Source organism: Scyliorhinus torazame, chromosome 2 (genome assembly GCF_047496885.1).
Source record: "Scyliorhinus torazame isolate Kashiwa2021f chromosome 2, sScyTor2.1, whole genome shotgun sequence".
Lineage (NCBI taxonomy): Eukaryota > Metazoa > Chordata > Chondrichthyes > Carcharhiniformes > Scyliorhinidae > Scyliorhinus > Scyliorhinus torazame.
The window spans coordinates 180694283-180708529 of record NC_092708.1 but is presented as its reverse complement, the minus strand read 5'-3'; the positions used below and the strand labels follow the sequence as shown (position 1 = coordinate 180708529).

Here is a 14247-nt window from a genome sequence, read left to right as displayed (position 1 = left end):
TTCTTTGACCTTCCTGAGAGTTGCTTCACGACAGCATTGTAGCTTCATGGAGAATGCTGCTCTCTTGGTTCTGGACAACAGCCAATAACAAAGAACTTCCTTATTCATTTTGTGGCACCTAATTCTTCTAAACACCAAATCAATGCATCCCTCTGTGGTGGAGGTGGGTTAAGCAGTATTATCAATATAGCCTATAGCATGAAGTCAATGAATAATCGGCGGAATTTCACAATATTTTTTCAAAGCATTGGTTCCAGTGAGAATACCAGGGAGAATCCCACCGGTGTCGTCAGCGCATAAACTCGACTGCCCTCTCACCGGATCCAATGACCAGGTCCAGTGCCCACCGTTCCGTGACAGTGAGGGGCTGCAGGTCCGATGGAGCCCATTCTGTCTCTCTCTCTCTCTCTCTGCGGTTATGCGCTGCCCTCTCTTGTGGGGATGGGGTACAGACAGAAAGCGTACAGTGTTAGGCAGTCAGATGGGTGCAGCACAGGGGGTGGGCAGCTGGTGGTCTTTGTGAACAGGACATCTGGTCTTGGTGGGCAGTATGAGTGCTGGCATGTGGTGCAGGGTGCAGAGCGTGAACACTGCCAGCGGGTGGGTTCAGTTGCCCTCCGGATGGGGTGGTAGGGGGTAACGGGTGCCTGGGAGTTGCAGGGGGTTGCAGCGAGGGGGCTGGTTGGTGGTGCAGGGAGTGTGGTCATGGGAGGGGTGGTCAGCCACGGGGGAGGGGTGCGGGGAGGGGGGCTTGTGGGGGTGGGATGGGATGTTTGCGGCGCTGGCCAGGCAATAAACCTGGATGCGATTAGAGTGTCCCGGTAGCACCAGCCCTGGCGTACACATTGAGCGGCATCCTGTGTCTGCCCGGGCCCCATGCCCTGGCCATCCTCCTTGTCAGATGAGGACTGGCACTCATCCCCCTCTTCCAGTACGACACCCTCTGCTGCGCGAGGTTGTGGAGGACGCAGCAGGCCACCACAATGTGGGAGACCCTCCTAATGCTATACTGGAGGGCCCTTCCAGAGTGGTCCAGGCACCTGAACCACATCTTCAGGAAGCCAATGCACCGCTCAATCACGCTCCTGGTTACTGCATGGTTGTCATTATAGCGGGTCTCTGCATCCATCTGTGGTCTCCAAATAAGCGTCATCAGCCATGACTGTAGTGGATAACCCCTGTCACCCAGGAGCCATCCCCTCACTCGGGGGTGCGCCTCAAAGGTGTCAGGAAACGTCAAGTGTGCCAGGATGAAAAGGCAGCACGGTGGCGCAGTGGGTTAGCACTGTGGCCTCACGACGCCGAGGTCCCAGGTTCGATCCCGGCTCTCGGTCACTGTCCGTGTGGAGTTTGCACATTATCCCCGTGTTTGCGTGGGTTTCGCCCCCACAACCCAAAGATGTCAAGCTAGGTGGATTGGCCACGCTAAATTGCCCCTTAAATTGGAAAAAACATAAAAATGAATTGGGTGCTCTAAATTTTTTTTTTAAATGTGCCAGGATGAAGGTGTCGTGTACACTGCCCGGGTATCGGGCACAGACGTGTAAGATGTGCAGCTCATAGTCACACACCAGCTGCATGTTTATCGAATAGAAACCCTTTCAGTTTGTGAAGACCACCCCCTCATGCTCCGGTGCTCGCAGAGGACATGCGTCCCATCGATCGCCCCCTGGACCTGGGGCATCACAGCAATGGCGGCGAATCACACTGCCCGGGTACGCTGGTGGGCTCGGTCCACATCACACAGGGCATCCTGAGTACCCAGGTCTGTGAGATCCCAGACAGGTTCTCACTCGGCACCTGGACACATCTCCCTATGTGAGCACCTTTTCACTGAGTCTCACTCCCTCCCTTGTCTCTCAATAGCCTCTTCCCCACAGTTGCTCCTCTCAGCTCCACCTGAATGAAGCACTTTGAGCCTTTAGAGCCTCAGTAGTCCACGTACTCCCATCAAAGTGAGGAGTGAGGGCAGTTGTGTGCATTCAATGGACCAGCATTCCAACTTCACAGTGGAACAAAGTACTGCCCCCCCATTATCCCTTGAATAGGGTGAATAATGAGCAAATTCATCACAATACCTTACATTGGGGGCTACAACTGTTAGGTATACATGAGTATGAGCCTAGGAGTTCACTGAATGATGGCTAATCTTCCAACTATAAGGCTTGGGCGACAATCAGTGGCACACTCATGAATTACAATGCTGAATGAATTGGCACAATTGACTCATCATAGATTGTCATAGAATTTACAGTGCAGAAGGAGGCCATTCGGCCCATCGAGTCTGCACTGGCTCTTGGAAAGAGCACCCTACCCAAGGTCAACACCTCCACCCTATCCCCATAACCCAGTAACCCCACCCAACACTAAGGGCAATTTTGGACACTAAGGGCAATTCACCATGACCAATCCACCTAACCTGCACATCTTTGGACTGTGGGAGGAAACCGGAGCACCCGGAGGAAACCCACGCACACACGGGGAGGATGTGCAGACTCCGCACAGACAGTGACCCAAGTCGGAATCGAACCTGGGACCCTGGAGCTGTGAAGCAGCAATGCTACCGTGCTGCCCTCAATCAAGGAAACTCTCGCACTCATCAAGGAAAGGTCAGGGACCTGATGAAGCTTCCCCTTGTGGCAGATGAGACACAGCTGATGCATGTGAATACTGCAATTAGCATGTCAACTTCATTCTCAGAGGGCACCCTCATTCTCAGCTCACATGGACTGCGGATTAAATAAGCCTTCCAACTGGAACAGCCAGCCAGCCAGCCAGACACTAATCCCTAACATCTTGGCTTCCACAACCTAGAACTTCTAGACAGCTCATTCCCTCTGGCTTCACAGTGCTGCCTGAGTGTGGGGGATTCATTCTCACCACAGTCGTCCTACCTCCTGTGTGAGGGTCTTCAGGCCTCATGAGGTTAGAAAACATCCCCTGTCAGAATCCCTCACTCTGCCCATGCAGCCTGGCCTCTCATGGGATCCCATCCAAGAACCTCTCAGGCGCCCCCAGTGTTGACCCTGTGGATTCACCTCCTCCCACCCACTTTCCAGCTGCCACTCTGGAAGGGCATTCTCCCAGGGGTGATATCGCCACATGCCCAGCAAGGAGGACATGGGGAAGCATTATCTGCAAACCAGCCACGAGAGCCCTTTACACCTAAAGGCTCACAGACATGAAAAGCCGCCCAGGCTTGCGAGCGACCCCACCACCCAGAATGCCGAGACTGATCACCCCTACCACACAACCCCCCGGCCCTGAGCTGAACATATTTGGGTCCCCCGCGTGACGTCACACCAACGGCCAATGAATATTCAACGAGGGAAGGAGGTCCCATCAGGAGGAATCGCTAATGATTTTATAATGTATTTAAAGGAGGTTCCTGACCATTTGTGGTAGATTTCTCGTTATGGCACCGGCGAGGGGCATGCAAAACTGGAAGACGCAATCCCTCCCACGAGAATTGCGTTTACCGATTCTCGCCGTATTTTACGCCTGCATCGCAGTTCTCACTGATGGCTAACGCAAGCTCAAAATTCTGCAGAATGTCTCCACATGAAAGTTGTTTGTTGTGAGGATTCTTTCCAACCTGAGACCTGACACGAATATTTGAGGTGCACTTGCTTTGATCGGAGGCATTCCGAATGGAACCCACTTTCCCTCTACTCCTGAAAAATGAACTTGGCCATACTCACGCCAATGAAGTTGGAGAGCTCATTGTTAATGAGCTCCTTCAGTTCCATCTTCTTTAATTTCAGCTTGTCTCCCTCTCTTCCACTGTATTTGTGAAAAGTTTCAATGATTGTGACCATCGCATTCTCCAGGTCAGACATACTGTCAGTAAAATGCTGCACGAGAGTGAAAAGAGGGGGAAAGCTTTAGATTCCAGTTGGGCAACACTTTGATTTTAAAATTCTCATCCTAGTTTTCAAATCCATCTGAGGCCTCATTCCCTCCCTGTCTCTAATCTCCTCCGGCCCCCACAACCTCCAGGATCTCTGCTCTCCTATAATTTTTGCCCCTTGAGCACACTCATTTTGAAAGATCTAACATTCAGCTGCCTGAACCCCAAATCTCTCCACCCCTCAACCTCTCTCTTTCTTTGATATGGTCGAGCTTTAAGCCAGTTGAATATCTCCTTTTGTAGTTCAGTGTCAAATTCTATTGGATAATATTCTTGTGAAACACTTTTGCCTTGCTACATTAAAGGTATCATTTCAATGTAAGTTGTTGTAGTTATCCAAAATGAAAATGTCCTCGAAGAGACAACCCAATATTTTGAAAAATTATCAAAGAATACCAAGTGGGACTAAATCCATTGCGGCAAATACCGCAATGCGTAAAAATGGTTAATCAGTAAGCCATTGTGATCAGAAGGCCCCAGGCATGATTCTCACTCTGTGCTGGTCTCCCACATCTAATTGGGACAACGGGAGTGTTGGTGGCAATTGGGTTTCAGCTTTCCTACTCTTGGGAGAGGAAAAGAAATATCAGCCTGGGCTCCCAGCCCAATCTCTATCCAGTCACCAACAGCTGAAAAGCTCATGTCTGCAGCAACAGCTGTGACAGGACCTGTTTAAAATAGAAACTGCAGTGGATTGAGGTGCCTGTCCCTTTAAGACAGTACAGCAGAGGAGGGTCATCTGACTCCAGGGACCAATGGGGACTGAGAGCAGGTGATCACCCCAGAGGGTGGAATCCCCTCCTGGTCAGAATACCTCGGGAAGCAATGTAGTAAAGATTTAAAGGCTGAGACCCATGAAGACACGGGGGCAATGTGCAAACTCCACACGGACAGTGACCCAGGGCCGGGATCAAACCTGTGACCTCGGTGCCGTGAGGAGGCAGTGCTAAGCACTGCGCCACCCTGCTGCAAAACCATTGGTCCTTGTCATCAATAAACTCTTGTTTGTTCACATGAAGCGCTTCGGCTTCGTCGCTGCCAGGCCATCACATTGGCGATGAGGATGGGATTGATCATGGGGACACAGCCTGTGAGCATTCGGTAAGTCTGAAGGAAGCAAAGACTCACTCGAATGCCTGTTGGACAAATAGATGGGGCCAGGCCCTGAGGAGCAGACGCAGAGCAAACCTGAATTGGCTAGGACAGTTAAAAGCTTCGGAAATTTTTTTTAAAAAACAAATAAAGAGAAAATAACCCTCAGAATCGAGAGCTATGATCCTGAGTTTAAGAAAAAAAGAAATGAAGTTAAAAGAGAAAAATTAAAAGGAGAGCATAAGAAGCAGTGTCAAAAGTCAAAAAGGGACAAATGCCCCAAGGAACTTCAGAACCTGCCCCAGAAGCTTGGGAAAGAGAGGAGGCGGAGACTCCAAGCTGTTAATCTGGTGGACTGCAGGCAGCAAAGGTCTGGGGATCTTTGGCAGGGAAGACCTCCATCTGTTCAGCTAAATGGAAAGAAAAGTTTTAAACATAGCCCTGTGGATTTTGACAGCACTGGATCTGTTGGTAAAACTGATTTAAAAAAGGCACATTGGGAGAAAACTGACTTTTTTTAGGGAGCTGAGAGGTTTCTTCACCTAAAAGAAGAGAAGTGAAACAGTTCAGAAGGGTGTTGCTAAGGAGGAGCTGCAGCTTCCACCCAAAACTCCTGCAGAGTGGGAAAGCACAGAGAGAAACAGCAGCTTGTGAGCGAGGGGAAAAAATGGTTTTGACAGCTTTAAAGCGGTAATGCATTTAAAGTTGTACAATATTAATTCAACAAGCATAAGAAGGAACAAAGGAGAAGGAATAGGGACATCAGAGGACACCCCAGATAGAGGGCGATAGACCATCTCAGAGAATGTAGTGAAGACCTGGAGGAAGAGGCAACATTGGATCTCAGAGGAGGTTATAAGTCCTCAAGGGAGAGGCAATGCCAGACTCAGAGTAGGCAGTAAAAGAAACCCCTGAGAAGGTGGCGCAGTGGAAGACCCTGACCCCGGAGAGGGAGGGGGGCACAGAGAGAACCCAGAAAGTGTGTAACAGAAAACCTTAAAGGACTAAATGAACAGCTGTCAAGACATAAGGCTGTGTTGTAGTGTGATGATGGTACCAGTAGGCATTGTCGAGTCAGGTACTTGACACAGAAAAGGATCAACGGAGGATTGGAGAATGCCATCATCCACAGAGTAAAGTAAAGTTGGTCAGCGCAGAGTCTAGGACAGAACTCGGAAAGCAGCAAGCCTGTTTCGAAGAATCTGATGCAAGACTATATTTGGAACTGTACACATTTAAAGCCTGCTAGTAGAAGTGTTATGTTAAATGCAAGCCTCAAGATCTCATCATTGAACAATCACCGCATCGTTTTACAAATGCCCAACTTGTGCGTATAATGTTTGTGCAGAATTTGGGTTGAGTCAATTAATTTTGATGATTGTCTTAAAGGATTAAAGGGGAAGGGATGTACTGGATTGAGGTGCCTGTCTCTTTAAGACACTACAGCAGAGGGGGATCATCTGACTCTGGGACCAATGGGGACCGAGAGCAGCAGCTCCCTCTTGCTACAGTACATTGATAGTTGCTTAAGGATGATGGGAGGTGGGCTGAGTGCCACTGAAGACAGGGCAAAGGCGATGGAGTGATGGGTTAGACAGGCAGTGACACCCTCATTGCATCCAGATTCGAGCTAGAACGAGGTCCCTTCAAGAAACCTTAACTCCTCACGAATTGTTATTGTATAAGTGTCAGCTGATGCAGAGATTAACATCTCCTCACAAACAAGCAGATTGATGATGCTGGGTGACAATGCTTGTCCGGATTCCATTTAAATATGGCACCCAGGCTGTTGACCTGTGAGGTCATGATGTGGAGATGCCGGTGTTGGACTGGGGTGAGCACAGTAAGAATTCTTACAACGCCAGGTTAAAGTCCAACAGGTTTGTTTCAAACACTAGCTTTCGGAGCACTGCTCCTTCCTCAGGTGACCTCTTCATTCGCCTGAGGAAGGAGCAGTGCTCCGAAAGCTAGTGTTTGAAACAAACCTGTTGGACTTTAACCTGGTGTTGTAAGAATTCGACCTGTGAGGTGACAGCGGGGTCGGCAGCTTCCTGCCTGTCCCCACTGCATGATTAGCTGGGACCCTCACCTCTGCATATCTAATTGGCCGCCTATGATTCTTACGCAAAATTCAGCAGCAAGAAGACCTCACCTTCTGCACGCCATCTTTAACCAGTAGCAAATCTGCCTACTTAATTCCAAATGTACAATTAAGCTGGCCAAGTGTGTTTTAATGATATAACATACTAATGCATGAAAAGTAGGTTCTGGCCACTAGCTGTTGGGAATCACAATCCACCCACAATCCACTGCTACTCAATGACTAACTTTCATCTTGTCCTCAGGAAGCTGAGATTTTACCTCCTGCTCGATTTACATAGCCCCACCCGCCTGACATCCCAATGCCTGGAGCTTCACAAGATTCTGCCCAAGGAGTTCAACCTCCATCAATCTATAAACTGGCAATTTGTACAACAAGATGTTCAATTACCTCACAAAGTTGGCCAAAGGAAGTGAAGACCTTGCTCAAATGTATACCCTGTAAAAATGGCATCGCTGGTTTACTCGATGCCATTATCTCACTTATTACCAAGAACACTCTGGACACATTTACAGCATGCAAAGGGACCATTCAGCCCCCACTGGTGTTTCTGTCCCCCAATACTTCTTCATCAACACATCAGCAATAAGACTCACTTCAAATCAGTGGGATATTCTTACGCAACAGATTTTGCTCATCTACACAGGGAGTTGTTTAAAAGTTGCTGGCACCATCAAGTCTGATCAGAATAGCAAGAGTGCAGATGATTAAAAAATATTCTTGCCAGTCACATGTCTTTGTCTTAATGGGAAAATAAATATTTTATGATTGTGAGTCAGATGGTTGCAGATAGTCTGAAAGCTATAAGGTAATAATAATAATAACTTATTGTCACAAGTAGGCTTCAATGAAGTTACTGTGAAAAGCCCCAAGTCGCCACATTGTGGGCAGCACGGTAGCACAAGTGGATAGCACTGTGGCTTCACAGCGCCAGGGTCCCAGGTTCGATTCCCCGCTTGATCACTGTCTGTGCGGAGTCTGCACGTTCGCCCCGTGTCTGCGTGGGTTTCCTCCGGGTGCTCCGGTTTCCTCCCACTGTCCAAAGACGTGCAGGTTAGGTGGATTGGCCATGATAAATTGCCCATAGTGACCAAAAAGGTTAGGAGAGGTTATTGGGTTACAGGGTTAGGGTGGAAGTGAGGGTTTAAGTGGATCAGTGCAGACTCGATGGGCCGAATGGCCTCCTTCTGCACTGTATGTTCTATGTTTATTCTGGCGCCTGTTTGGGGAGGCCGGTACGGGAATTGAACCCGCACTGCTGGCATTGATCTGCATTACAAGCCAGCTCTTTAGCCCACTATGCTAAACCAGCCCCTCCTGGCTAACTGCCCTTCTTTTCATATGGAATAAACTCAGGATGAATGCATAGGCAGCTGATCTGCTCTCAGCACATCTGACCCCCCCCCCCCACCACGACCCCTCAGAGTTGTTGAATTGCAGCCTATGTTTTCTTAATGAAAGATGGAGTGTAACCAGCAGCTATGGGGCAGAAACACCAATCTGGAAGTCCTTTTTCAGTCCCCGAGTGAGTTGAGAACTTTGTAGCTCACGTACACATGAGGAGGGACTTCAGGAGAATGTTCAAATTCCATCACAGCAAATAGGGAAATTTAAATTCAATAAAAATTAAAAGTCTAATGATGACCTTGAAACCATTGCCGATTGTCGTAAAAACCCATCTGGTTCACTAATGTCCTTGAGGTAAACAGTCCTCAGCAGGTTTGGCCTACAGGTGACTCCAGACCCACACAGCGATGCAGTTGACTCTTACCTGCTCCCCACTGAAATGGCCCAGCAAGCCACTCAGTTCAAGGACAATTTGGGATGGGCAACAAATGCTGGCCCAGCCAGCAATGCCCACATCCCAAGAATGAATAATAAAAAACTTCAAATATCTGTGGAACAAAGACATTTCAACTGCAGAATTACTTTAAGTGAACTTCAGTATCCAAGATTGTAGCAGGCACTTGGCAGAATTCAAAGTACTGTTCCTGTCTTACAAGGTAACTTGGCTGACACTGACTTTCAATATCAATCTTTTGGAGGGTCGGTGCAGACTCAATGGGCCGAACGGCCTCCATCTGCACTGTTGGATTCCAGGGAGGGTTCCCTCAGCCCAGGCCTGGCCGGAGAATCGCCGGGACGGGCGCGAATCGCGCGACGCCGGTCCGCCGATTCACCAGAGAATCAGCGCCACTGGCAACGGCATGGTTGGGGGCAGGTCTACGCGGCACCCTCCCGGCGATTATCCGCCGGGATGGGCTGAGTGGCCACGCAAAATATCCGAATCCCGCCGGCGCCATTCACATCTGGCCTTACCCGGCGGGACCTCGGCGTGCATGCATCCGGGGGCGGCCTGGTGGCGGGTCTGGGGGTGGGGGGTGGGGCCCGACCCCGGGGGGGGGGGGTTGGTGGGGGCCTCCGCTGTGGCCTGGCCCGCAATCGGGGCCTACCGATCGGCGGGCCGGCCTCTTGGGCTGGGGGCCCCTTTTGTTCTGTGTCAGCCCCTGTAGCCCTACGCCATGTTGCGTCGGGGCCGATGCGGAGAAGGGAGCCACTGCGCATGCACGCATTGACGCCGGTCCAACTGCGCATGCGCAGACCCATACCGCCCATCTGACGCCAGGATCTGCAGCTGGAGCGGTGTGGGTCGCTCCAGTGCCCTGCTGGCCTCCTGTAGGGGGTCAGAATTGCTGCTCCTGAGGCCATGTTGACGCCGTCGAGAAACGCAACGGCGTTTACGACGGCATCAACACTTAGCCTCAGGATCAGAGAATCCCGCCCCTTGATTCTGTATATCTGTTTCACCTAGTAGCTTATTAGCTGATTTGGGATTTGTTAAAAACCCTCTTTTGTTGACATTGGGAGGCAGTGGGGTTGTGGCATTGTCACAAAACCAGTAATCCAGAGACCCAGGGTAATGCTGTGGGAACACAGGTTCGAATCCCACCATGGCAGATGGTAACATTTAAATTCAGTAAAAATCTGGAATTAAAAGTGTAACAATAGCCATAGGTGTAAAAACCCAACTGGTTTACTAATCAGCTTTGACAAAGAGTGATCCAGACTCAAAATGTTTGCTCCGTTCTTTCTCCACAGATGCTGATCGACCAACTGAGGTTGTCCAGCATTTTCTGTTTTGGTTCGAGAAGGAAATCTGCCATCCTTACCTGGTCTGGCCTCCAGGCCCACAGCAACGTGGTTTATTCTTAAACGGCGTCATGATTCTCTCTTCCTGCCCTCTGATGTGGCCACTCAGTTCAAGGCCAATCAGGGATGGGCAAGAAATGCAGGCCCAGCGGTGCCCACAACCCATGAAGAAATGGGAAAAAAATCCTGTGCAGCAAAAAATCTCCTCATTCATAAACTTCTGAAAAAAAATTTCAACCCCTTTGGGGGGAAAAAAACTTTTAAAAGACAATGATTCTTCGCTGGCAGCACACTCATGCCCGCGGATTTCACGATGACGTGGGCGTGCCCACAGTGGGAAACCCCATTGGCCAGCTGCCGGGACGGAGAATCCCGCTGCCGGCAGTGGTGTGCCGCACCCGAAAACGGGGAAAATGTTTCAATGCTTTAAATTACTATTGAACATCACTATTGGCAATGATCAACCATAGTAAACAAATCCAGTGTTTCTATCATTTACAAAGAGGTCATTCAACCAGAAACCACATGTGGGAAGTTCTACCAGAAATATTTTTCACCCTTGCATTATTGTGTGTGAATATCTCCGTGGAATGGTTTAACTTTATCGAGTATTGTGTTGAGGGGTTTATCATATTATCGAACATAAAACCAGAATGCGTCTATCTCTTTTGTCTTTTACTGACAGTGTCAGCTGTGGCTCTGAAGAAGCACTCTTCTCCTGTGTTTAGGAAAGCTTGGGGTTCAAATCTCACTCCAGCCTATGCTAATGGTTTATTAATTACACTGTTAAGATACACCAGTGAAGGGCATTGTTAAATTAAGTACCAAGAGCATTTATAAAGAGAGACCGCAGGGACACATTAACAAACTGGAGGAAGGAACTGAGGGCATTGTTGCTAAGTTTGAAGATGATACAAAGATATGTAGAGTGGATGTGGGAAGGCATCCAAAACACTAAATGGGGACAGGCTTCGGAAATCTGAAGCCCAAAAGTACTTAGAATTCCTAGTTCAGGATTCTCTTCAGGTTAACGTGCAGGTTCAGTCGGCAGTTAGGAAGGCAAATGCAATGTTAGCATTCATTCCAAGAGGGCTAGAATACAAGATGTGGAAATGCCGGCATTGGACTGGAACCTACCTCTTCATTCACCTGAGGAAGGAGCAGTGCTCCGAAAGCTAGTGATTAGAAAAAAAGCTGGTGGACTTTAACCTGGTATTTTGTAAGACTTCTTACTGGAATACAAGAGCAGGGATGTACTGCTGAAGCTGTATAAGGCTCTGGTCAGACCCCATTTGGAGTATTGTGAGCAGTTTTGGGCCCGTATCTAAGGAAGGATGTGTTGGCCTTGGAAAGGGTCCAGAGGAGGTTCACAAGAATGATCCCTGGAATGAAGAGCTTGTCTCATGAGGAGCAGTTGGGGACTCTGGGTCTGTACTCGATGGAGTTTAGAAGGATGAGTGGGGATCTTATTGAAATTCACAGAATACTGAGAGGCCTAGATAGAGTGGACATGGAGAAGATGTTTCCACTACTGCCAAAGACTTTAAGCCAGAGAGTGGCGAATCTGTGGAACTCTTTGGATTGGATTGGATTTGTTTATTGTCACGTGCACCAAGGTACAGTGAAAAGTATTTTTCTGCGTGCAGCTCAAACAGATCATTAAGTACATGAAAAGAAAATATGTAATAAGGCAACACAAGGTAATAAAAGAGAAAGGTTAGTGATAGTGTTAGTGTTAGAATTAAGTATTAAGAGATTAGTACGGTCACAGGAGATGTAAGAAGAGGATATGTGTGAGAGAGCTCGCAGAGAGTCGCCACGCTCCAGTGCCATCTTTGTATACATCATAGATACATCAGAGAACATACAGTGCAGAAGGAGGCCATTCGGCCCATCGAGTCTGTACCGACCCACTTAAGCCCTCATGTCCACCCTATCCCCATAAACCAATAATCCCTCCTAACCTTTATGGACACTAAGGGCAATTTAGCATGGCCAATCCACCTAACCTGCACGTCTTTGGACTTTGGGAGGAAACCGGAGCACCCGGAGGAAACCCACGCAGACACGGGGAGAATGTGCAGACTCCGCACAGACAGTGACCCCGCGGGGAATCGAACCTGGGACCCTGGCGCTGTGAAGCCACAATGCTATCCACTGTGCTACCGTACTGCCCATACTGCTATCTTGGATAGCGTGAACCAAGCATTTGCCGCAGAAGATTAATAAGGGGATCAGGGGTTCCAGGGAGAAGGCAGGAGAATGGGAATGGGAAACATATCAGGCATGATCGAATGGCAGATAAGACTTGGTGGCTGAATGCCTTAATTCTGCTCCTGTTTTGTATGGACACTGGGTTGATGGGTAGAAAGCAGGCATTTAAAATGCTGCATTATGTGGATAAATCCATTATCAAGATGTGTCTGGTTTCACATTTCACCAGTTGACTTAGGATTGAAAAGCCTATAATGCAAATATACTGGCACTGGCAATAGCCCAGAGAAGGACCATTAGGTTGATCCAGGGTATGGAGGGATTTTCGTATGAAGAGAGGTTGAGTAGATTGGGTCTGTACTCATTGGAGTTTAGAAAAATGAAAGGTGACCTTACTGAGACATAGGATTCTCAGGGGCTGGGCAGATGCTGAGAGGTTGTTTCCTCTATGGGAGAGTCTGGGACTAGAGGGCAAAATCTCAAAGTAAAGTGTCACCCATTTAAGACAGAGATGAGAAGGAATTTCTTCTCTTAGAGGGTAGTGAATTTGTGGAATTCTTTTCCACAAAGCGGTGTAGAGGCTGGTTCGTTAAGTATGTTGAAGTCTGAGATGGGCAGGTTTTTAATCATTAAGGGAATCAAGGTTTATGGGGATAAGATGGCAAAGTGGAGCGGAGGATCATCATAACAGATCAGTCATGATCTCACTGAATGGTGGAGCAGATTTGATGGGCTGAATGGCCTACTTCTGCTCCAAGTATTATGGTTTTATAATGACACTCCAGTATGATACTGAGGCAGTGCTAAACTGTTGGAGATTATCTTTTGAATGAGATGGGACCCCAGCTTCCCTATCAAGAGGTTGTGGTTTCAAATCCCGCTGTAGGATTTTGTATCAAACAGCACGTCTCTTCCGCTGTTCGTAACAGGCAAAGTACTGACCGTACCCCACAAACCCGTGCATGCACAACTCAAAACATAGTGTCCAACATTGTATGTGATTTGGACACATCTTGATTCTGCTAAGAATTACACTTAAAACCAATTTAAGATTATCAATTGGGCTTGCTGTGTGGCTCACTTACAATACTGGAAGCTACACATATTCACACTCAGGGCCCTGTCCTTTGGAAACAGATGGAGCATGTTCATCACCTTTTTTAGCTAAACAAATGTTTGGGGCACAGCCTTTCCCTGGTTCATTCTCCATTGACCAATTAGAGTCGATCTGCCTGGTTTGAACGTAAACAAAATTGAAAGCTTAACAGTTAGCTGTTCCCTGGTACATTCTTCATGACAAGGCCTAGATCAATCAGAGTCATTTGTCAGCCAATCATCACTCTCTTCTCATGTCGTATAAATTGTTGTTCCCTTTGAGATTTGGTATTATTGCGAATCAGTCCTAATAAAAACCTTTGGCATATGTCTATTTTTTCTGCAAAACCCGTGTTCTGTACTAGCAAGCGACTGCTTATAAATGCAAGTCTTTCTTTTGTTAACCCACTGTTTGTGGGGTCTTGCTGCATGCAGGTTGGTTCCTGTGGTTGTCTGTGAGGGGTGTTTGAACTGATCTAACTTGCTGGGAGTGCGGGGGTGGGTTGAGAGTGGGGAACTGGAGATCAGGGCTCCTAGCTGGTTCAGCACAGGGCTAAAGAGCTGATTTTTAAAACAGACCAAGGCAGGCCAGTAGCACGGTTCAATTCCCGTACCAGCCTCCCCGAACAGCCCAGAATGTGGTGACTAGGGGCTTTTCACAGTGTTGTATCCTCAATAACGAAGC

At 48.3% G+C, this 14247-nt stretch overlaps 1 protein-coding gene across 1 annotated transcript in view; it reads right to left on the bottom strand.

Moving 5' to 3' along the window:
• The window catches only part of s100b (S100 calcium binding protein, beta (neural)), an 89165-nt gene that overhangs the window by 63977 nt on the left and 10941 nt on the right, over positions 1-14247 (bottom strand). Inside the window, exon 2 of the mRNA XM_072480932.1 lies at positions 3702-3854. Within this exon, the coding sequence (XP_072337033.1) occupies positions 3702-3839 (138 nt within the window). The 5' untranslated portion in view covers positions 3840-3854. The remainder of the gene's footprint in view (positions 1-3701; positions 3855-14247) is intronic.